The sequence below is a fragment of the Channa argus genome, chromosome 1 (assembly GCF_033026475.1).
Source record: "Channa argus isolate prfri chromosome 1, Channa argus male v1.0, whole genome shotgun sequence".
NCBI lineage: Eukaryota > Metazoa > Chordata > Actinopteri > Anabantiformes > Channidae > Channa > Channa argus.
In genome coordinates this window covers 8,413,085-8,438,469 of record NC_090197.1, presented here as the reverse complement: position 1 = coordinate 8,438,469, position 25,385 = coordinate 8,413,085, and the positions used below count along the sequence as shown (strand labels likewise).

Sequence of the window (25,385 nt, the reverse complement as noted above, 5' to 3'; positions counted from 1 at the left end):
TTTACCTACTAAGTACTTGCTTAATATGTAGTTAAAATACAAAAGTGTAAGTACTCCACAAAGTAACTTCGATTTTGTTGATACCATGTATGTGAACATTTAGTCCAGAATTTTTGGACATGTGTCTCATAAAGTTTCTGCTCAATCTTGAGCTTGTTCTCAGTCCCATCTGTAGCAGTGGACACAGGTCCACCTTAAAGGCCAGTCTACCTTAAATCCTGATGAAGCTTCAGGTGAGGCTTGTTAGGCTTCCCCCCTCCCTACAGGTCAGCCAGTCCCACATGGGACAGGTTTCTCTTCAGCTCCTTGGTCCCAGTGTGTGTGTGGAACAGACACGTTAGACAAACTGTGGATTTGTGTGTTTAAGGTAAAACCTGTTAGCAGCCATCTGTTCTAGTCTGTTTGGGTGAAGTTGTGCTGTGGTGTGTTCTCTGATTCTTGATCACGGCCACATTTATTAATTTACCATCCTGACCTCAGTCCACCACAACATTCAGACCACCAGGTGGTTATAGTTCTGACTGATCAGTGAATATCTCAAACCTACACAGTAAAAACACTGACTACTGTTTCCACTTAGTGAACTGACTTCATTAGCTTCTAACTATGGTCTTAAAGAAGAGGAAGTTAATTTTTGTTCAGTTTAATGTTGTAGAAGTGAGAATGAGGTTAGCAACAAGCTTTTTAAAGTTTGAGTCGACACTGAAACACTTTAAAACTTGACCCCTGTTACTGAAAGATGACGTGTTTCACCAACAGCAGCAGAAAACACGTTGCCCTGTTTCTTCTGCTTCTTGACTATGATAATAATTTATATGAGCTCATCATTTTTTAACCTCACATATCACTTCAAAACAAATCTACTTTTTATATAGTCACTAAGAGTCTGTCACACATAGCTTCATACAATAGCTGAGACAGTAAGAAAAAAACATGAGCATTTTTACACAGAACTCACATTTAAATTTCTCTCTTCATAAAGTTTCTATCAACATGTCCCTTTAACACTAAGAGACTGTCAGTGTCAAAGATCAGTTTCCTGTCAAAAAACACTTAAAACTGATGGTAAAGTCAAAGATGGACAAGAAACTACTTCCCCAAACTCAGGTTTATGCTGTTTCTTGCTTCACACTTATTTATTATACAATATTTTTATTTAGCTTGTAACTAAATTGCTACTTTTTTTTTTTACGGTTGTTTTGACCTTCTTTACGGACACGAAGCCTTTTAGTTTTTAGTTAGTCAGTACTCAAACAAACTGGGAAGTAGTTGCTAACAAACTGCTCCAGTAGTGGTTGATGTACCCATTTAAATTCATTTCCCAAGTTAAAGTACTAGATGCTCCAAAATGTACATGTTGTACCATAGTAATTCACAAAGAAAACTAAATATTTGAAATATTAATAATGTTGATACTATGAATGTAAATTGTGGTTCAGATTTGTTCCACATGTGTTTCATAAATAAAGTTCCTGCAGAAATCTGTTCAGGTCTTGTTAAATGTAATATTCAAGCAGAAAACCACTTCAAAAACCAGATTTCTGAATATTTATTTATGTTTTTTTAGTTTCTACGGCTGAAACTTCTCAAACCAAACCCACAGGATTGTTGTACTCATAGTATAAATACTCACATTCACTACACACAACATGATACAACATTTTATATCTACAGTAATTTATGTCTAAATCATTGTATTGTTTTTATGAACTGTAGCATCTTTGTCTAAAGGTTTGCAATGGAACATTTTCAAGTTTTTAAAATGAAAACACAAAAAATTAGACTGTGTGAACAAACATATTATTAGAGCAAAGCAGGCTGTTGGAACGCATGTTAAAAACATCACTAAAAGTCTGTTGATTCTTCAGTATTTGTCTTTGTCCTCTGGTCTTTTTTTACATGTGGTAGTTCTTTAAAATGTACTCGTCTTTGAAAACTGCAGTTTTTTCTGTGCATCAAGAGATTTAACTGGTTAGAACATTGGTCATCAGCTCCAGCTTTTCACTGACTGAACAAATGATGTCTTCAGGTTATAAAGTCAGACAAACTAAGAGAAACTTTTCTTGTAGAGTCAAACTCTGCACAAACATCATTCTGACCACAAAACAGAAGCTAAACATGTTTCTGACTGAAGGGAAACTGACGTTTATGCAGATTTTGACACTTTAAGCTTTTTTTGATCTGCAGAGGAAACAGAACAACGTTTCTCTGTGCTCATCTTAAGTTTTGAAGTTTAATGTGTGAATATATGATTATGACCTAGAAACCAGTTCATCATCAAATATGCAACTTAGACAAGTTTGATGTGGAAACTCAAAGGCCCCGATTTAGGCATAAAGTAGGAGACATTTTGTATATTCATAGATATGAGATGTTGATGTGACTTACAGAATTTTTACAAAAGGTCACAGAATTTCTTTAGTTAAAAAAACATCAAACTGAGTATTTTTAGTTTTGACTGTGGATCTTTAAATGTTTGCAACATCTCACATTGTTGGTGACATTAGTTTTCTACAAACAGCATTGCTCCATGTTCTGCATCCTGTACTGAGATTGTTAATGGAGCTGATGACTAAAGCTTCACTGTATTACAAACTACAATTACAAACATAACGTCCAGTTTGTGCTGCTTTCTCACATATACTTTTGTGAGGGTTGTTGCAGAAGTGATCAAACCAAGACATCTGGTCATCAGCTCCTTCTTTATACCCCATCCTCACACAGTCCTCTCCATGAGGATTTTCCCTACTTTTTCCTTTCCAGTCGTCTGGCTCTGCACTTTTCCAAAAACTCAAACTAAAAGATGTGAAACACAAAGATCAGGGTCAATAAAACTGGTAAAACTAGTAAAACTGAGATTAAAGATAAACAAACAGGTTTTTACAACAGTTAAACCTTGTGCCCAGTTCTGATCCGTCCACCCACAACCATCTGCCTTCTTCCTGTGAGTCTGTCAGTCCGATCCAGAACTTGTCCTGTTCTTCATTAATTTTGTTTCTCAAACGTTCCTCCAGGAATGACTGAACAATCAGAGGTGGTGAAAATGACTCTGTGACTTTTCTGTGCTGAGATAATAAAACTTATGTGATCAAATATGTGAGAACATGAAGCTGCTGCAGTGTTTTATACCTGCTCCTCTCTGCTGTCGATCTTAACCAGATCTCCTCCATGATGGACACATTCTTCTCTGCTCTGGTTCCAGGATGAAGGTTTGTTGGAGAAATAATAACACTTTCCTCCATGTAGCTCCCAGCCTTCTTCACACTTCTGACATGGTTCATCTGTAAAAGTTTACAGCAAAGAGATCAGTCAGGTGACACAATCACTCTTTATGTTTGATTCACATAGAGAGAGTCTGAGTTTTAACTGAGACAATCAGAGAAAGTGAAGTTTTCTCTTTTACAGATGCAGTTTTACTATCTCACAACTCCAGTTACTGCAGTATACAGTCTGAACTAGTGAAACATAAATACATCACTGACTGACTCACTGTGTCTGTTATTTATTACTGTTTATTAATCATCAGTGAAAAAGACAAATTCATAACTTACTAGTATTAACTTCAGTAGGTTCTGGGCACATAGGCTGCAGCCTGGTGCCTTGATTTATTTCAGAGAGACATTCTGTTATGAAAGAAGATAAATTACTGATTTAAATTAAATCTTTTTATCAGAATCATCACTTTTTTGTGAACAGAAAAAAACTATTGTCGCACTTTTTTCAAATGATCAGAAAACAAACAAAAAGTTAATAAAAAATGCATTAATGTTGGTCTTTTGTTGGAAATAAAGATGAAAGATTGTTGTACAGATTCAAACCCTGACAGTCTTACCTGTGAGATTTTTCTTCACGCCTTTGTTTTCAATTTTCAATGTTTGAAAAGTTTTCATCATTGTTTCGTAGTTTTCTTTTAGTGTTTGAAGAGTTTTCTTGGTTTGGAAATGATCAAAACCTGATTAACAACAAAGAAACCACATAGATCACAGCTGTTTGTATCAGATCCCCCAAGTATCTTTACTGCAAAGTAAAGTACACAGGTGGACTCACACTTTTAAAATGTCAGGAAATGACAGTGTATAAAATGAACTAGGTTTCATTCAAGAACAACACAAATAAAAACAAGAATTACTTTGATTTTTGTTTGTTAAATGTCCCTTAAAGTCAATTTACATGTATTGACACAACTCACAGACAACGCAGAGACCAATGACAGCAGCTGTGAGGAGAACACTGAGGACCAGCAGGGGCACTCTGTCTGATGTGACCTTTGACCTTTTGTTTGACTCCACTTGTTGGGAAGCTGCTGAAAAGGTCAAAAAGACAGAAAATGGTAAAGATTTAATAATGTGTCCTCCCCTTTGTGTTTTGACACTAAACGCGTTCACTTGTTTTACCAACAGACCAACAGAAGCTGTTTCTATTGTCACTGATCAACTTTAACTTCAGTTTATTTATTTACACATTATCCATTTTTAGCTTGAAGTTAAAACCAAACAGGTTTGAAAGTTTGTGTAGCAGTTGATTAAATGTATATAAACCATAAGTCCTCTTCATGGTCACTTCCTCATTTGTTTTTCTCAGCACTAACTTCTTCTTTTCACTCCATTTCACACTAAATGTGACAGCTGACTGGTTCTTTCATCATTTCCATGTAAACGTTTGTTAAAAACAGAGAATATTGACAGAGATAGAAGGAGAATGTTTGTTTACACCAGTTTTACATTGTTCAGGTGAGAAATACTGAACTCAACCTTACAGTATATAGTAAACTGTATTATAGTATTAGGATGTTATATTTCCAGCAAAGGCAGGAAATATTTACTTTTGAGACACTGAAATAACTAAACCACAAAAGGAATCCAGTTTGTAATACAATCATATGGTTTTTGTTTACAGGTACTGAGCTCTGACACATTTTTTGTGGATACAGTCAATAGTTGTGTCTCTTTATCTCACGATGACTGTTTATTAATACAGTTTATTTCCCACCAGGCTGCTCTGCAGGTGGCTGAGTTTTCAACATCTGGATTTCAGAGTAAGTGGTTTCCTCTGATGGAGAAATGGCCTCTGCAACACAAAAGCAAACAGCTTTTAAATGCATTGCAGATGTTTCAGATTTGCCTAAAACTCTGTCAAACAAATGAAGCATCTCTTTAAGTTACTTTTCTTTTTTATTGGAAAACTTCGGTAGCAGAGTTGACAGTGTTACCATGAACAGAAAACTTTTTTTAGTTGTTATTTCAGCAAATTACCGTGTTGACTGACTTTATATCTTTATTTTCTTTCTATAAATCATTAAGACACATAAGTAATTTAACACTCACCTTTGCCATTTCCTCTCGCTCTTGTGAACCTGACATCAGAATATAAAACCTCAGCTTCAGACATTTTCCTGCTGTGTGACCATCAGTGGGGTTTATGAAGAACTGAAACACGTTTCACAGAGCAGATTTAAAATACATCTTTATTCTGAGGAAGGAAGAAAACATGAGCCTTGTTCCTCATTATATGTCCTTACTCACCAAGGTCACTGAATGAATGCTTCACTTTCTTTGTTTACACAAATCATGCTATCTTACAACATGGGAGATAATAGAAGAAGTGAAACTGTAAAATGGAAATGTAGTTTTTTTTTACTTCTGACATGTAAATAGAGCAGAGCCACAGTCCCCTCCCCCATCTACACCTTTAGGGTTAAAAGGATCAGAGTATGATTATATCTACTCCCCTATACCATAATGTATAGAACCACCCACCACCACCTCCACAACTTCAACCTTCACTGTTTTCAGACTCATAGTGTTTGGCACAGACAAAAGATTTGTTTCACAGTTTGTGTTCCTCTTCCTGTTGATCTTATTTGTAGTGGAGGCAGTCGATGAGAAAATGTCGTCCGCCACATAAAACATTTCACACGTTTCAATCACACTCAAATGACAAATAGATCACACAACAAGTTTATGAAGAAAATGGTATAAACAACCAAATGAGCATCATAATTAGGATTGAAGTTTAATTTTCTTTCACTGCTCTTTTCCCAATGTTTAATAAAGTTTATCTGTTTAAATAAAACAAAATGATTCAAAAGCACGGTGCTATGAGAAGAAATGTTTTCTGTTTTATGAGACACATGTGCTGGATCAGACAGACTGGAATTTTATTTTAATAGTTTACGTGAAGAGGAAGTTTTGTCTTCTTAAATACTGGCAGTCAGGCTGCAGACTGTGGTGGCTTGTTCCACAGTGGTGGACCACTGAGCTGAAGAGGTTTGCTCAGGATCTTTTACTCCGTGGTGTAGGGACCACCAGAGGTTCTGATGTTGTAGAAGTCAAATATTCTGAGGTTCCTAACTTGATGCTGTACTGAAGGTCTGGCTGAGACTAGAACTTCTGTCTTTGTCAGAAGTTAGGTTTTTTGTTTCTTTAATTAAGATTTAATTTGTTTCTGTCTCTTTGTTTTTTTGTCTTGTGTCTGTATGTCTCCCCGCAGTTCTCCTCCCCGTCAGCTGAGGCTTCCCATCACTCAGTTCAACCCCAGTCTGTCTCCAGTCCCTCTTGGCTTTCTGTTCCTCAGCTGGCACCGGTCAACACACCTGTTTCACATCATCCATTGATTCATGTTTTATAAGGACTTTAATGCCTATTGTTTGTTGCTAGTGTGTGTCTCCATGTGTCTTGTTTCCTGACCACCAGCTTTAGAAACCTTCCTAATGCGTTAGTCAGTCTTGAAGTTTATTTTGTTAGTTATCATAGTTAATGAGTCTCGGTTTTGTTTGGTCAGTTAGTTTAGTTAGTTCCTCCTACTTTCTGTAATTAGCCTTTTCTGATTGTTTTATTTCCTTTTCCTGCCTGCTGTGAGTTCATTTTATATTCTTTGTTAATAAATCTTCTTCTGCACTTCCGGTCTCCTGTTGGCTCTTGCACTTAATTCCCCGTGTGTGCTGGAATCTCACAGTACACACTAGCAAACCATGGATTCAGCAGAGTCAGGACGAGTACAGGGAGTAGTGATGGGAAGTTCGGCTCTTTTCAGAGAGCCGGCCTTTTCTGCTTAGCTCCCAAAGAAGAGCTGGCTCTTTCAACTCCTGAACGGCTCTTAATTTAGGATTTTTTATAGGCCTTTATTTTACCATAACTCATGGTTTGTTTGTTGAAAACCCTTTCATGTGCAGTGTTTTTATGAGAATCCTTATAATTGCCTAATTTTGTGCATTTATTCTTTTACAAAACCATTCTTTTGTTTAATATTTTAATCAAACATTTTATTGCACAAATTAACAACATAGCAAGCAAAATAAATCCACAGAGCACAGTTGCTCACACAGCACACCACTTTCTCCTCTACTTGACACTCTTACTAGCTCCTCTGCCAGGTTTTCTGCAGTGTCTATCTGTGAACTCAAAGCAGTCCAGAAGGCAAGATGTCATCTTGTAATTTTCAATGAAATGGCAAGTGACAGCCATGAAAGAGCATGTGGTTCTGGAGATCCAGCAGTCAGTTTTCAGGCAAACTGATGGAGCTTTTTTCACCCTTTCTTGCCATGATGCACGTTCTGTGTTATATAGTTTAGGTATTGTTGTTTGGGATAATGTTCTTCTACTGGGTAGAGTGTATGTGGGATTTACAGTTTTGACAAAAGTTTTAAAACCTCTGTCCTCCACAATGGAAAAGGGTTGGAAATCAGTAGCTATCATTTTAGCCAACTCTTCATCAATGCTGTGCTGTTTGGATGGGGTCACCACTTTGGGTATAAACTGGCTTATTTTGCTTTGAGTTACTATAGGAGAGGTTATACCTGCATGTGTGGGGAAGCCTGTAGATGCTGCTGCACTTGCTGTTTTTTTGGGATGAGACACACCAGGATCTGTAGATGTGTGCTAGCTCACCCTCACTCCGCTAAATGCACTGTAGGATGGACAGTTCTCATATGTCTATGCAGGTTTGTGGTGGAACCTGCTCCTAAAGTAATTTTCATCTTGCAGTGAACACACTCTGCTTTGCTGTTTCCATTATCTTTAAACTGGAGCCAGATGCTGCTTCTCTTTTGGGTGTCACTCATAGTTTCAATTACGCCAGCAGTACACAGTCTGCTCACCGCTATCTGACAGACAGTTAACTTGCAGTGGAGCGTCGCTCCACTTCTCGGCACCCGACTCTCTGTTTTTACATAATGGTATGATCCCATATCCTCACATCTGATTGGCTGCGATGCCATTGCTGACCAATCAAAACAAAGTTCTGCCTTAAGCAGCGCTCAGGCTGAGCACTGAGCAGTAGTGATGGGCGATACCAGTGATTTCAGATTCGATCCGATACCAAGTAATACCTTGGCTAGTATCGCGATATCGATCCGATATCCAGAGTGTTATGTTAATTCTGTCATCTGATCACGATGAAACACAATCACGTGAGCCCTTACAGGGAATAATTAAAAACATTAAAACGACAGCAAAATCATTGTTCAACCTATTGGCATTTTTAACATTTTCATTATTTTAAATAAAACGTATTAACGTTCTGACTTATCTCCGTGACAACAGCATGACAATTTCTTTATCAGGTGAACAGTTTATGTCACTTGATATCCATGACTCGCCCTCATCTACATGTATGTCTTAGATACCCATCTGTATTTTCTTCCCTTTGTTTAAAAGCAATTATGGATTAGACACACTTTGCCTATTTCTACAATTCTCTTGAAACAGAACGTTCTTAGCAAAATAGTCCGTGAATAAAAATGATACATTTCACTCCGAAATGCTGCCTGTGTTTGGAGGCGGAGCCGCCAGCCGGCCGAGCACGTGTCAAAGAAGTTTAGTTGAAGATTGTGGATCATGGGACGGATCGGTGGAAGGAAAAGTAGTTCCTATGCGGTGCATCACAAATAATATACAAATTGATGTAGAAGGAGCAGAAAACATTCGGATATGACTGCGGAGAAAATATGAATAAATAAACAGAAAATATCGATATTTTAACTTGAGACTCGATATTTAAAAATTGGCCGTCAAGATCGAAATATCGATATTTTGGTATCGATCCGCCCATCACTACTGAGCAGCGAAAGGAAAAAAACTGGGAGCAGGCTCTCGCTCGATGCGAGCCGGCTCTTCTGATTCACTACAAAGCATCGGCTCTCAGAGCCGCATCTTTTGCTCATGACACATCACTAACAGGGAGCATGACGGTCCCAGGAGGCTCAACTGAGCCCAACACAGCAGGAGTAGAGGAAAATTCTGGTAAGTTAGATTCGTTGTGCGGGGGTTTCGAGCAGGTGCGTCTAGTTTTGTTGCTTCCTCCGAGTGTAGGATGGCACCACCTGAACGCTTTTGTCGAGATGCCAGTAAATGCCGCCCGTTTGCTTCTTGGAGCCGCAGCCCCTTACACCCCCCACGGAGCGCAGCAGGGTGACATATATACTATCTCCCTACTCTCGGGGAAAGCGCGCGCTTGGGGGACGCGGAATGGGAGAACAGGTCCGCGTGTTGTCAGTCTTTTGAGGCATTTGCTAACGAACTAACCTTCGTGTTCAACCCATCAGCGCCTCGCAGAGTAGCAGCGTCCAGGAACGTCAGAGGGAGCGTGACTCGGAGGGACGACCGAGTAAGTGTCGTCAGGTTACGGATCCACCTTCCGCTCGCTCCACTCTACCTATTGGCTCTGATGCCAACTTCATCGATGGAAGTTTCTGCCAGACTTCAGGTAAAAGTCACAGATAATTGTGTAACTCACCACATTCAGTTTATTACTAAACCTGTGAAAATACCATCACTAACTGAGTTCACAATTTGTGTACAATTGCCCAAATACACCGCTGTTGCTAGGTTCTCCTTGGTTATTCATTCACAACCCACAAATTAGTTGAGTCCATTTTGTCTGACTAATTGCTTATGTGCGGCTGAGTCTCCTCCCAGTAATGTCATGTTGGGAAGAAAGATGGGGGGCTTAGACCATGTATACATTACCAGGAGGTAAATTATATTACTGTTAAGAATAAGTATCCCCTTCCCCTTATGTCATCAGCCTTTGAGTTGCTGCACGGTGCTACCATTTTCACAGCTTGATTTATGCAATGCAACCTCCTTTTGCAGTGGTAGCAGTGCTGCAGGTAAGGACAGTTGTGGAGTGGCCAGTTATCACAGACCGGAAACAGTTGCAAAGGTTTTCAGGCTTTGCAAACTTTTGCAGACAATTCATCAGGGGTTACAGTAATGTAGTGGCCCCTTTGCATGCCCTCAGCTCCACCAAGACCTCCTTTGTGTGGGGAGGAGGGGCAGATATAGAGCATTCAACCACGTCAAGACATTATTCACCACCGCTCCTATCCTCACGCTCCCGGACACCAAGAGGCAATTCATTCTGGAGGTCAATGCCTCTGGAACTGGGGTGGAAGCGGTGTTGTCCCAACGCTTGGGAGCAGACAACAAGATGCATCCCTACGCCTTCTTCCCGACGCTTAGAGGCTAAGAAGAACTACGACATTGGAAACCGAGAGCTCCTCACTCTCAAATTGGCGTGAAGAATGGAGGCGCTGGCTGGTTCTCGTCTGGACTGACCTGGACTTTATTTCCTTTGCCTGTCTGCTGTAAGTTCATTTTATAGTCTTTGTTAATAAATCTTCTTCTGCACTTCCTGTCTTATGTTGGCTCTTGCACTTGAATCCCTGTGTGTGTTTGTTGGAATCTCACAGTATCGGGGGGATTTATTTTGAAGATGTTCCCCTCTCATGTAAACCGACATCCAGTGGAAAGGACAAAGGGAGCTTTGTGACGGTAATAGGAACATCTGAGTAAGTGGACTATGGAAGGCAGAGATGACCTGCAGCACACAGGTGGAGAAGCTGTGAGGGTTAGAAATGTGCCCCTGTCAAGAAATCTTGAAGATTCATCCAGATGGGTGAGACCTGAGCCAGGCCAGAGTTGCACCAGTGATGCCAAAGTCAGAGTGTGGACAGGAGGATCTGGTAGTTCACATGGATTAAAAGGAGGAAGCTAGTTCCAGTAGTTGGCAACTAGAGCTGTTTAAATGTGGGGGGAAGGTGTCTGCTGGGAGAGATGTCTTAAGCATTTGTGTAATGGCTTGGATTTAATTTTAATTATTGTTAATCAATAATCATTTGTTAAAATCCAAATTTTGTTCACACTTCAATCAAATGAGCAGAACAGAAAATGAAACGATGAAATGTAGCTTGATATTGATCTTCTTCTTTTCCTTTGGGCTGTTCCCTTTCAGGTGACGCCACAGCGAATCATGTGCTTCCATCTAACTCTGCATCCTCTTCACTCTGATGTCCTCATTCCTGATCCTGTCCATCCTCGTCACTCCCAAAGAGAACCTCAATATCTTAAGCTTTGCTACCTCCAGCTCTGCCTCCTGTCTTTTCTTCAGTGCCACTGTCTCTAAGCCGAACAACATCTCTGGTCTCACCACCGTCTTGAACACCTTTCCTTTCATTCTCACTGATACTCTTTTATCACACAACACACCTGACACTTTTCTCCACCCGTTCCAACCTGCCTGCACTCGCCTCTTCACCTCTTTTCCACACTCACCGTTGCTCTGAACCGTTGACCCTAAGTATTTAAAGTCCTGCACCTTCTTCACCTCTGCTCCCTGTAACCTCACCATTCCACCTGGGTCCCTCTCATTGACACACATGTATTCTGTCTTACTGTGGCTAAGCTTCATTCCTCTGTTTTCCAGAGCAGACCTCCACCTGTCTAGATTTTCCTACTCCTGCTCTCTGCTCTCACTACAAATCACAATTTCATCTGCAAACATCATAATCCATGGAGATTCCTGTCTAACCTCATCTGTCAGCCTGTCCATCACCAGAGCAAACAAGAAGGGGCTCAGAGCTGATCCTTGATGCAGACCCACCTCCACCTTGAACTCCTCTGTTACACTTACAGCACCTCACCACTGTCTTACAGCTCTCATACATGTCCTGCACCACTCTTAATACTTCTCTGCCGCTCCAGACGTCCTCATACAATACCACAGCTCCTCTCTCTGCACCCTGTCATACGCTTTCTCTAAATCTACGAAGACACAATGTAACTCCTTATGATATTCTCTGTACTTCTCCATCAGCATCCTCAAAGCAAATACTGCATCTGTAAAAATAAAAATCTGTACTCTTTCTAGACATGAAACCATATTGCTGCTCACAAATGCTCACCTCTGCGCTTAGCCGAGCTTCCACTACTCTTTCCCACAACTTCATTGTTTCTCTCATCTCTTTGTCTGGCCAACCTGTACAAATCCACCTCTCCCTCCTTAGTGTCGAACCTATACACTCCTGAACTTCCTCGTTCCACCACCAAGTCTCCTTGTCCGCTTTCCTCTTTCCAGATGACACACCGAGTACCCTCCTACCTGTCTCCCTGATCACATTAGCTGTAGTGGTCCAGTCATCTAGAAACACCTCCAAACCACCCAGAGTCTTTCTCAGCTCCTCCCTGAAAACTATGCGACATTCTTCCTTTTTCAACTTCCACCACTTCATCCTCTGCTCTGCCTTAGTCCTTTTCATCTTCCTCACCACCAGCATCATTTTACGCCCACCATTCTGTGTTGTCTGGCTACGCTCTCCCCTACCAATACTTTACCGTCACTGATCTCCTTCAGATTACAGCTTCTACACAAGATGTAGTCCACCTGAGTGCTTCTACCTCCGCTCTTGTACGTTACCCGATCTTCCTGTCTCTTCTGAAAGAAAGTGTTCACTACAGCCACTTCCATCCTCTTTGCAAAGTCTACCACCATCTGTCCTTCTGCGTTCCTGTCCTGAAGACCAAACCTGCCCATAACAGTCTCATCACCTCTGTTCCCTTCACCTACATGCCCATTGAAATCTGCACCAATCACCACTCTCTCACCTCTGGGGATGCTCTGCATCACTTCATCTAACTCACTCCAGAATTTCTCCTTCTCTTCTAAATAACATCCTACCTGTGGGGCATAACCACTCACAACATTGAACATCACCCCTTCAAATTTCCAGCTTCAGACTCATCAACCTGACTGAAACTCTCAACACCTCTAGAACATTCCTCACCAACTCCTCTTTCAGGATAACTCCTACTCCGTATCTCCTCCTATCTGACCCATGGTAAAACAACTTGAACCCTGCTCCTAAGCTTCTAGCCTTGCTACCTTTCCACCTGGTCTGGACACACAGTATGTCCACCTTCCTTCTCTGCATCATGTCGATCAACTCCCTAGCCTTCCCTGTCATAGTACCAACATTCAAAGTCCCTACTGTCATTCCTACATTCTTAGCTTTCCTCTTCTCTCTCTGCCTACGAACACACCTTCCTCCTCTTCTTCTTCGTCTTTGACCAAAAGTAGTCCAATTTCCACCGGTACCCTGTAGGTCAACAGCACCGGTGGCGGTCGTTGTTAACCCGGGCCCCGACCGATCCGGTATGGAAGTCATTGTCACGATTCGCATGTTTAATTTGGCATGTGTTTAATGTCGGATGCCGTTCCTGACACAACCCTCTGCATTTATCCAGACTTGGGACTGGCACAAGAAGACACTGGCTTGTGCCCCCTTGCGGTTGCATTATCATTTTCAAAGTAAAACTACATAAATAAAACAAACTCACAGAGACGGTAAATAACAATGGCAGCAGCTGCCAGGAGACCACTGAGAACCAGCAGGGCGACTCTCTCTGATGTGACCTTTGACCTTCTGTCCAGGATGTAAAGTATCTCTCGCCCAGTAACAGATGGGATAAGCTCCATCCCCCAGTGACCCTACAACAGGATAAATGGTTTGGAAAATGGATGTTCAACTCCAAAAAAGTTGATTCAAAAATAATGTTTTACTGTTTATGAAGACAATGGTGAAATCGTGAGCATCATATTCAGAACTCACCTTTCTTCTTCTTTTGTCTTTAGGAGTTTTATTGTAAATCAACAGTACTGTGAAGCACATGCCAACATGTCACTTTAACAAGTAACTATCAGTGTCACAGATCCGACAGTTCTCTGTAGAAAAAAGTCCCAGTCAAAAATAGAAACAAGGCTCTACTTCCCCAAACACAGGTTTTTGCAGTGTTTGAATTAAATGAGGTTTAATTCACAGTTTATAGTCCGTAAAAACAAGGTTACTGCTGACATTTATTAGAAATCATTTTTATTTAGGTTGAAAACATTTCATAATTTCAACTTTGCAAAGCAGATGTGCTGTGTTTTTTATGGTGGTCTTATATATAGAGATATTTTTACTTACCTTCACCCATGGATTGAAATTGGTGCAATAATGATTTTAATGTGTAATTTATTTTATTCCTAGCGGTGCAGTGCTGGTCAAAGCCTGGTAAAAATTAGGGAGGGTTGCGTCAGGTCATTTGTTGGAAATAAAGATGAAAGTTTGTTGTACAGATTCAAACCCTGACAGTTTTCCCTGTGAGATTTTTCTTCAGGGCTTCATTTTCATTTTTCAATGTTTGAAGAGTTTTCATCATTGTTACATTGTTTTCTTTGAGTGTTTGAAGAGTTTTCTTCTTGTGGAAATGATCAAAAGCTGAAAATCAGTAAATGTTAGTTCTTTGTAATATACAGTGATGACAATTTGTTATTTACTGTAGAAGAAACACCTTCAAATATTACATCACAGTGATGATGTTCATTTATTAAGAATTCACTGAAAAGAGTTTTGCTCCAAAAGAAGAAATAGTCCTATTTGTTTATTTATTTATTTTTGCTGATCTCCCAGATGTGAAAAAACCTTGTGCTTTATCATATTCAAAGTAATACTACGTGAATAAAACTGTACAAGCCCTGTAAAATTGTTATTGTGTTTTTAGAAGAAAATCCTGTTTATTTAAAAAATGTTTGGATCTTTAAATGTTTGCAACATCTCACATTGTTTGTGACATTAGTTTTCTACAAACAGCATTGCTCCATGTTCTGCATCCTGTACTGAGATTGTTAATGGAGCTGATGACTAAAGCTTCACTGTATTACAAACTACAATTACAAACATAACGTCCAGTTTGTGCTGCTTTCTCACATATACTTTTGTGAGGGTTGTTGCAGGACTGATCAAACCAACACTTCAGGTCAACAGCTCCTGCTTTCTCCCCCATCCTCACACAGTCCTCTCCATCAGGATATTCCCCATTGGTTCCTTTCCAGTTGTCTGGCTCTTTTCTTATCCAAAAAGTCAAACTAAAAGATGTGGAACACAGATCAGGGTCAATAAAACTGGTAAATCTGAGATTAAAAATAAACATGTTTTTACAACAGTTAAACCTTGTGCCCAGTTCTGATCCGTCCACCCACAACCATCTGCCTTCTTCCTGTGAGTCTGTCAGTCCGATCCAGAACTTGTCCTGTTCTTCATTAATTTTGTTTCTCAAACGTTCCTCCAGGAATGACTGAACAATCAGAGGTGGTGAAAATGACTCTGTGACTTTTCTGTGCTGAGATAATAAAACTTATGTGATCAAATATGTGAGAACATGAAGCTGCTGCAGTGTTTTATACCTGCTCCTCTCTGCTGTCGATCTTAACCAGATCTCCTCCATGATGGACACATTCTTCTCTGCTCTGCTTCCAGGATGAAGGTTTGTTGGAGAAATAATAACACTTTCCTCCATGTAGCTCCCAGCCTTCTTCACACTTCTGACATGGTTCATCTGTAAAAGTTTACAGCAAAGACATCAGTCAGGTGACACAATCACTCTTTATGTTTGATTCACATAGAGAGAGAGTTTGAGTTTTAACTGAGACAATCAGAGAAACTGAAGTTTTCTCTTTTACAGATGCAGTTTTACTATCTCACAACTCCAGTTACTGCAGTATACAGTCTGAACTAGTGCAACATAAATACATCACTGACTGACTCACTGTGTCTGTTATTTATCACTGTTTATTAATCATCTGTGAAAGTGAAAAAGACAAATCCATAATTTACTAGTATTAACTTCAGTAGGTTCTGGACACATAGGCTGCAGCCTGGTGCATTGATTTATTTCAGAGAGATGTTCTGTTATGAAAGAAGATAAATGACTGATTAAAATTAATTCTTTTCATCAGAATCATCACTTTTAGATGAACCTTAACAGAAAAAACAAAAACAATTAACATAAGAACAAATAAGTAGAAACCAAATAAAAGGTTGATAAAATAGATTATTGTTGATCATCTGTTGGAAATAAACTAAAAATTGTCTTTTTTTGAAAACTCCAAATTAAATCTGGAGTTCACCTGGTAAAGTTATGAGACAGTTTCAAACCCTGACAAACTGACCTGTGAGATTTTTCCTCATGGCTTCATTTTCATCTTTCAGAGTGTGAAGAATTTTCTTGTTGTGGAAATGATCAAAAGCTGAAAATCAGTAAATGTTACTTCTTTATAATATACAGTGATGACAATTTGTTATTTACTGTAGAAGAAACACCTTCAAATATTACATCACAATGTTGTTGTTTTCCTTTCTGCTTATCCTGTGAGTTCAGCGTCACCACAGCGGATCATTGTCCACATGTTGATTTGGCACAATTTTTACACTGGATGCTCTTCCTGACACAACCCTCCCCAATTTCTACTGGGCTTGGACCAGCACTGCACAGCTGGGGAGGGGTATGGGCTGTTAGGGGTTCAGTGTCTTACCCAGAGACACTTTGACATATAGCCAGGGACAGGGATCAAACCCCTGACCCTGTAGTCTGTGGAGCACTGCCTTTACCAACTGAGCTGCAGATGCCCCAAATATTACATCATAATGATGATGTTTATTTAATAAGAATTCTCTGAAAAGAGTTTTTGTTCCAAAAGAGCAAATTAGTTTATTACTTACTGCTGCTTTATCATTTTTAAAGTACAACTACATGAATAAAACTGTACAAACTCACAGAGACGGTAAATAACAATGGCAGCAGCTGCCAGGAGACCACTGAGAACCAGCAGGGCGACTCTCTCTGATGTGACCTTTGACCTTCTGTTTGCAGCAGCTTCACCTGTTGAACATTTAGAGGAGACACATGTGAGAACACAGAAGAGTTCAGAGGGTGGACACAGTAACATCAGCAGCTCTTCTATAAAATGCAGCCGTCATCAGAAATGATAACAACCTTCTGATTTTACCTCATCAAACACTGTCCATTGAAAAAGGTTCAACCCTAAATCTGTTTTCTCTGGAAGGGTTCAGTTTGTTGCTGCTGATTGTTTCAAATCAAGTTCTGAGGTTGAACAATGGAGACACTTCTTTTTACTCATTGTATTAAAAATATTGATTTTCCACCTCAGCACTGAAACACACATTTTTATTCAAACCATTTTACTAATAACACAAACAGACAATTGGACAATTTATCCTGTAGCTCTTTCAGCTGTTAGTCTCCATGACCATCACCACTGTGACTAATATTCATTGATTCATTTCAGATTCCCTGTGGTGGCCTACAGAGACCAACTGATGAAAACTGTTACTGTCCAAATACATATGAGGACAAACGGGTGTCTGATACTAAACCCCTCATTAATCAGATGAGGAGCAGGACATTGATGCTGGAAGATTTTATTCCCTTTAGAAATATCAAATATTTTGCTTGTCATCTTTTGATCGTTCTTGTTTTAATAAGCACTGATTTGTCTTTATTTGTTTGTGTAATGGTTATTAGGTTTTTGTTTTTATGTTCTCAGGTATTTTTCTCAGACAGAAATAAATTAACAATTAAATAAAGTTTTAATTTAATCAGCACAACCTTGAAACCTGTGCAGTAAAAACACTGACCTGCTGTTTAATGTTCTTTTACTGTGAGCTCCAGGATGTGACTTTATTAACTTCAAACTATGGTCTTAAAGAAGAGGAAGTTCATTTTTTAAATGGTTTTAATCTTGTGGAAGTATTTCTGTTTTCAGTACCAAACATTTTAAAGTTTAACTTCTATACTCTTTAAGCTGAAAGATGAAGTTTATCCAACAACAGCAGAAAACACCTTGTTTGGTTTCTTCTGCTGTTTGACTGTGATGATATTAATAGTTTATATGAGCACATCTTTAGACGCCCTATCACGCTGCTGTTTGTGTGTTTGATAGTCAGACATGGACTGGTCATCTGGCTGCTCCAGGTTCAGTGAGCTGCTGCTGCCTGTAATGACCCAGTCACATCGTGCTTTGACCAGCTCCATTCTCCTTCTCCAAGTCTCACACACACACACACACACACACACACACAGACACACAAAGCTTTGCAGCTGGAGGCAAAACTGTTTTCTAACATTACTTGTGCAGTAGCCACCTTCCAATCTGCATCAATTCAACAAAACATGAACAGCAGAGTGAAAAGGGAGAAAGACAGGGACAGAATCTTCTGTTGGAGACAGAGACAAAAGGACACAGCAGCAGATGAACAGGCAGCAGTAAAAAAACAACAGGATCAATAAACAGCAGCTGTTGACTCTATTTGCGAGAAAAACATTTTAAGGGGAACGAGAATTAAACAACCTTTTAATGTTTGATGTACAGAACATTACTGAGTTAGTGTAAGTGCTGAATTGTAGGTATAGTACAGTGGTAGAAGAACTAATACTAATAAAACTGTGAAAATACTCCATTACAACAACAAGTCCCACACTTGTAGGTTTAATCAGGAAAATGTACATAAGTATTAAAAGTACTGAAAATATCCACTGTGACTTTTATACTATTTAATATCGTGGTCGTAGTTTTACTCATGCAGAAAGTATCAGCAGCACTTTACTGTTGTAGCTGAGGTGAATTTTAACAATCTTGTGCAGGACAGTGGGTGAATAGTTTACTTTTATTAAGGATTAATTTACTGATCAATTTCTCTTTTGATCGTCCAGTTTCTAAAACATTCACACCTTCAAGGTTTGTTTTAAATATTAAAAATAGCAAAGGAAAATAATTATTAGATTTCCTGCATCAAAACCAACAGTGTCAGTCGACCTCACACATCACAACCATCGTCCTTTACAAAGACTGAGACTAAAAATCCGGTTAATTGACTCACTGATCCTCAGTCAGCTGCTTTTCTCTGTCTCTTCATTAATGTGGATTCTGACTTAAATTCACTCGATGCTTGTTTCCCTCCCAGTTCTTCTTCACACTGACTTACCGTCACATTCCTGCTTGTTGCCTTCTCTGTAGCTCATTGTGCTCAGTCTTCAGGATCCTGCCTTCAGTGGAAACTTTCTCTGCAACAAAAAAAAAAAACACCATTTGAGAACATTTAACAAATATCTGACAGACTGGGGACCTGTCCAGTGTGTCCTCCTGGACAGCTGAAATCATGAGCATCATATTCAGAACTCATCTTTCTTCTTCTTCTCCCGTGTTTTTATTTTAAATTAACAGTCATGTGAAGCACATATCAACACTTCACAAAATGAGCGTCAGTGTCGCAGTTTACTGTAGAAAAAGTATTGATGATAATCTACTTCCCCAAACACGAGTTGCTCAAGTGTTTGAATTAAACAAGTTTTAACAGTTTATGTTCTGCAAAAACAAGGTTTATTGTGACATTTATTACGTGCTGCCACTTTTTGTTTTTTATGTTTGTCTTGACCATAACACTTCTGCTTTTTTACTCATGAAGGGAAAAACACAAAGTCTGTAAAAAACGACTTCATCACTAGTAGATGTAACCATTTAAGTTGTTTACCTACTAAGTACTTGCTTAATATGTAGTTAAAATACAAAAGTGTAAGTACTCCACAAAGTAACTTCGATTTTGTTGATACCATGTATGTGAACATTTAGTCCAGAATTTTTGGACATGTGTCTCATAAAGTTTCTGCTCAATCTTGAGCTTGTTCTCAGTCCCATCTGTAGCAGTGGACACAGGTCCACCTTAAAGGCCAGTCTACCTTAAATCCTGATGAAGCTTCAGGTGAGGCTTGTTAGGCTTCCCCCCTCCCTACAGGTCAGCCAGTCCCACATGGGACAGGTTTCTCTTCAGCTCCTTGGTCCCAGTGTGTGTGTGGAACAGACACGTTAGACAAACTGTGGATTTGTGTGTTTAAGGTAAAACCTGTTAGCAGCCATCTGTTCTAGTCTGTTTGGGTGAAGTTGTGCTGTGGTGTGTTCTCTGATTCTTGATCACGGCCACATTTATTAATTTACCATCCTGACCTCAGTCCACCACAACATTCAGACCACCAGGTGGTTATAGTTCTGACTGATCAGTGAATATCTCAAACCTACACAGTAAAAACACTGACTACTGTTTCCACTTAGTGAACTGACTTCATTAGCTTCTAACTATGGTCTTAAAGAAGAGGAAGTTAATTTTTGTTCAGTTTAATGTTGTAGAAGTGAGAATGAGGTTAGCAACAAGCTTTTTAAAGTTTGAGTCGACACTGAAACACTTTAAAACTTGACCCCTGTTACTGAAAGATGACGTGTTTCACCAACAGCAGCAGAAAACACGTTGCCCTGTTTCTTCTGCTTCTTGACTATGATAATAATTTATATGAGCTCATCATTTTTTAACCTCACATATCACTTCAAAACAAATCTACTTTTTATATAGTCACTAAGAGTCTGTCACACATAGCTTCATACAATAGCTGAGACAGTAAGAAAAAAACATGAGCATTTTTACACAGAACTCACATTTAAATTTCTCTCTTCATAAAGTTTCTATCAACATGTCCCTTTAACACTAAGAGACTGTCAGTGTCAAAGATCAGTTTCCTGTCAAAAAACACTTAAAACTGATGGTAAAGTCAAAGATGGACAAGAAACTACTTCCCCAAACTCAGGTTTATGCTGTTTCTTGCTTCACACTTATTTATTATACAATATTTTTATTTAGCTTGTAACTAAATTGCTACTTTTTTTTTTTACGGTTGTTTTGACCTTCTTTACGGACACGAAGCCTTTTAGTTTTTAGTTAGTCAGTACTCAAACAAACTGGGAAGTAGTTGCTAACAAACTGCTCCAGTAGTGGTTGATGTACCCATTTAAATTCATTTCCCAAGTTAAAGTACTAGATGCTCCAAAATGTACATGTTGTACCATAGTAATTCACAAAGAAAACTAAATATTTGAAATATTAATAATGTTGATACTATGAATGTAAATTGTGGTTCAGATTTGTTCCACATGTGTTTCATAAATAAAGTTCCTGCAGAAATCTGTTCAGGTCTTGTTAAATGTAATATTCAAGCAGAAAACCACTTCAAAAACCAGATTTCTGAATATTTATTTATGTTTTTTTAGTTTCTACGGCTGAAACTTCTCAAACCAAACCCACAGGATTGTTGTACTCATAGTATAAATACTCACATTCACTACACACAACATGATACAACATTTTATATCTACAGTAATTTATGTCTAAATCATTGTATTGTTTTTATGAACTGTAGCATCTTTGTCTAAAGGTTTGCAATGGAACATTTTCAAGTTTTTAAAATGAAAACACAAAAAATTAGACTGTGTGAACAAACATATTATTAGAGCAAAGCAGGCTGTTGGAACGCATGTTAAAAACATCACTAAAAGTCTGTTGATTCTTCAGTATTTGTCTTTGTCCTCTGGTCTTTTTTTACATGTGGTAGTTCTTTAAAATGTACTCGTCTTTGAAAACTGCAGTTTTTTCTGTGCATCAAGAGATTTAACTGGTTAGAACATTGGTCATCAGCTCCAGCTTTTCACTGACTGAACAAATGATGTCTTCAGGTTATAAAGTCAGACAAACTAAGAGAAACTTTTCTTGTAGAGTCAAACTCTGCACAAACATCATTCTGACCACAAAACAGAAGCTAAACATGTTTCTGACTGAAGGGAAACTGACGTTTATGCAGATTTTGACACTTTAAGCTTTTTTTGATCTGCAGAGGAAACAGAACAACGTTTCTCTGTGCTCATCTTAAGTTTTGAAGTTTAATGTGTGAATATATGATTATGACCTAGAAACCAGTTCATCATCAAATATGCAACTTAGACAAGTTTGATGTGGAAACTCAAAGGCCCCGATTTAGGCATAAAGTAGGAGACATTTTGTATATTCATAGATATGAGATGTTGATGTGACTTACAGAATTTTTACAAAAGGTCACAGAATTTCTTTAGTTAAAAAAACATCAAACTGAGTATTTTTAGTTTTGACTGTGGATCTTTAAATGTTTGCAACATCTCACATTGTTGGTGACATTAGTTTTCTACAAACAGCATTGCTCCATGTTCTGCATCCTGTACTGAGATTGTTAATGGAGCTGATGACTAAAGCTTCACTGTATTACAAACTACAATTACAAACATAACGTCCAGTTTGTGCTGCTTTCTCACATATACTTTTGTGAGGGTTGTTGCAGAAGTGATCAAACCAAGACATCTGGTCATCAGCTCCTTCTTTATACCCCATCCTCACACAGTCCTCTCCATGAGGATTTTCCCTACTTTTTCCTTTCCAGTCGTCTGGCTCTGCACTTTTCCAAAAACTCAAACTAAAAGATGTGAAACACAAAGATCAGGGTCAATAAAACTGGTAAAACTAGTAAAACTGAGATTAAAGATAAACAAACAGGTTTTTACAACAGTTAAACCTTGTGCCCAGTTCTGATCCGTCCACCCACAACCATCTGCCTTCTTCCTGTGAGTCTGTCAGTCCGATCCAGAACTTGTCCTGTTCTTCATTAATTTTGTTTCTCAAACGTTCCTCCAGGAATGACTGAACAATCAGAGGTGGTGAAAATGACTCTGTGACTTTTCTGTGCTGAGATAATAAAACTTATGTGATCAAATATGTGAGAACATGAAGCTGCTGCAGTGTTTTATACCTGCTCCTCTCTGCTGTCGATCTTAACCAGATCTCCTCCATGATGGACACATTCTTCTCTGCTCTGGTTCCAGGATGAAGGTTTGTTGGAGAAATAATAACACTTTCCTCCATGTAGCTCCCAGCCTTCTTCACACTTCTGACATGGTTCATCTGTAAAAGTTTACAGCAAAGAGATCAGTCAGGTGACACAATCACTCTTTATGTTTGATTCACATAGAGAGAGTCTGAGTTTTAACTGAGACAATCAGAGAAAGTGAAGTTTTCTCTTTTACAGATGCAGTTTTACTATCTCACAACTCCAGTTACTGCAGTATACAGTCTGAACTAGTGAAACATAAATACATCACTGACTGACTCACTGTGTCTGTTATTTATTACTGTTTATTAATCATCAGTGAAAAAGACAAATTCATAACTTACTAGTATTAACTTCAGTAGGTTCTGGGCACATAGGCTGCAGCCTGGTGCCTTGATTTATTTCAGAGAGACATTCTGTTATGAAAGAAGATAAATTACTGATTTAAATTAAATCTTTTTATCAGAATCATCACTTTTTTGTGAACAGAAAAAAACTATTGTCGCACTTTTTTCAAATGATCAGAAAACAAACAAAAAGTTAATAAAAAATGCATTAATGTTGGTCTTTTGTTGGAAATAAAGATGAAAGATTGTTGTACAGATTCAAACCCTGACAGTCTTACCTGTGAGATTTTTCTTCACGCCTTTGTTTTCAATTTTCAATGTTTGAAAAGTTTTCATCATTGTTTCGTAGTTTTCTTTTAGTGTTTGAAGAGTTTTCTTGGTTTGGAAATGATCAAAACCTGATTAACAACAAAGAAACCACATAGATCACAGCTGTTTGTATCAGATCCCCCAAGTATCTTTACTGCAAAGTAAAGTACACAGGTGGACTCACACTTTTAAAATGTCAGGAAATGACAGTGTATAAAATGAACTAGGTTTCATTCAAGAACAACACAAATAAAAACAAGAATTACTTTGATTTTTGTTTGTTAAATGTCCCTTAAAGTCAATTTACATGTATTGACACAACTCACAGACAACGCAGAGACCAATGACAGCAGCTGTGAGGAGAACACTGAGGACCAGCAGGGGCACTCTGTCTGATGTGACCTTTGACCTTTTGTTTGACTCCACTTGTTGGGAAGCTGCTGAAAAGGTCAAAAAGACAGAAAATGGTAAAGATTTAATAATGTGTCCTCCCCTTTGTGTTTTGACACTAAACGCGTTCACTTGTTTTACCAACAGACCAACAGAAGCTGTTTCTATTGTCACTGATCAACTTTAACTTCAGTTTATTTATTTACACATTATCCATTTTTAGCTTGAAGTTAAAACCAAACAGGTTTGAAAGTTTGTGTAGCAGTTGATTAAATGTATATAAACCATAAGTCCTCTTCATGGTCACTTCCTCATTTGTTTTTCTCAGCACTAACTTCTTCTTTTCACTCCATTTCACACTAAATGTGACAGCTGACTGGTTCTTTCATCATTTCCATGTAAACGTTTGTTAAAAACAGAGAATATTGACAGAGATAGAAGGAGAATGTTTGTTTACACCAGTTTTACATTGTTCAGGTGAGAAATACTGAACTCAACCTTACAGTATATAGTAAACTGTATTATAGTATTAGGATGTTATATTTCCAGCAAAGGCAGGAAATATTTACTTTTGAGACACTGAAATAACTAAACCACAAAAGGAATCCAGTTTGTAATACAATCATATGGTTTTTGTTTACAGGTACTGAGCTCTGACACATTTTTTGTGGATACAGTCAATAGTTGTGTCTCTTTATCTCACGATGACTGTTTATTAATACAGTTTATTTCCCACCAGGCTGCTCTGCAGGTGGCTGAGTTTTCAACATCTGGATTTCAGAGTAAGTGGTTTCCTCTGATGGAGAAATGGCCTCTGCAACACAAAAGCAAACAGCTTTTAAATGCATTGCAGATGTTTCAGATTTGCCTAAAACTCTGTCAAACAAATGAAGCATCTCTTTAAGTTACTTTTCTTTTTTATTGGAAAACTTCGGTAGCAGAGTTGACAGTGTTACCATGAACAGAAAACTTTTTTTAGTTGTTATTTCAGCAAATTACCGTGTTGACTGACTTTATATCTTTATTTTCTTTCTATAAATCATTAAGACACATAAGTAATTTAACACTCACCTTTGCCATTTCCTCTCGCTCTTGTGAACCTGACATCAGAATATAAAACCTCAGCTTCAGACATTTTCCTGCTGTGTGACCATCAGTGGGGTTTATGAAGAACTGAAACACGTTTCACAGAGCAGATTTAAAATACATCTTTATTCTGAGGAAGGAAGAAAACATGAGCCTTGTTCCTCATTATATGTCCTTACTCACCAAGGTCACTGAATGAATGCTTCACTTTCTTTGTTTACACAAATCATGCTATCTTACAACATGGGAGATAATAGAAGAAGTGAAACTGTAAAATGGAAATGTAGTTTTTTTTTACTTCTGACATGTAAATAGAGCAGAGCCACAGTCCCCTCCCCCATCTACACCTTTAGGGTTAAAAGGATCAGAGTATGATTATATCTACTCCCCTATACCATAATGTATA

General features: G+C 38.6%; 1 protein-coding gene and 1 long non-coding RNA gene across 2 annotated transcripts; both read right to left on the bottom strand.

Annotated features, from left to right (window-relative positions):
* Nucleotides 1-14,932: 14,932 nt before the first annotated feature.
* Nucleotides 14,933-15,488, bottom strand: LOC137102798 (uncharacterized). The gene is made up of 2 exons (XR_010911274.1): nucleotides 15,268-15,488; nucleotides 14,933-15,183 (listed from the first exon to the last, which is right to left on the bottom strand). It is a non-coding gene; the product is annotated as an uncharacterized lncRNA (long non-coding RNA).
* A 5,682-nt stretch (nucleotides 15,489-21,170) lies between these two features.
* LOC137102634 (C-type lectin domain family 4 member E-like) lies at nucleotides 21,171-25,174 on the bottom strand. The gene is made up of 8 exons (XM_067482334.1): nucleotides 24,965-25,174; nucleotides 24,630-24,707; nucleotides 23,830-23,943; nucleotides 23,473-23,592; nucleotides 23,192-23,263; nucleotides 22,770-22,921; nucleotides 22,536-22,660; nucleotides 21,171-22,436 (listed from the first exon to the last, which is right to left on the bottom strand). Exons 1-8 carry the CDS (start codon nucleotides 25,026-25,028, stop codon nucleotides 22,229-22,231), a joined length of 933 nt encoding a protein of 310 aa, XP_067338435.1. The 5' UTR covers nucleotides 25,029-25,174; the 3' UTR covers nucleotides 21,171-22,228.
* Between the last annotated feature and the right edge of the window lie 211 nt (nucleotides 25,175-25,385).

Coding starts and splice junctions, on each gene's coding strand:
- LOC137102634 (XM_067482334.1), bottom strand. CDS start 25,028: ATGTCTGAAGCTGAGGTTTTATATTCTGATGTCAGGTTCACAAGAGCG. Junction 23,264..23,472: donor CGTGAAGAAAAATCTCACAG/GTAAGACTGTCA, acceptor CTTTCATAACAG/AATGTCTCTCTGAAATAAAT. Junction 22,437..22,535: donor GGATCAGAACTGGGCACAAG/GTTTAACTGTTG, acceptor CACATCTTTTAG/TTTGAGTTTTTGGAAAAGTG.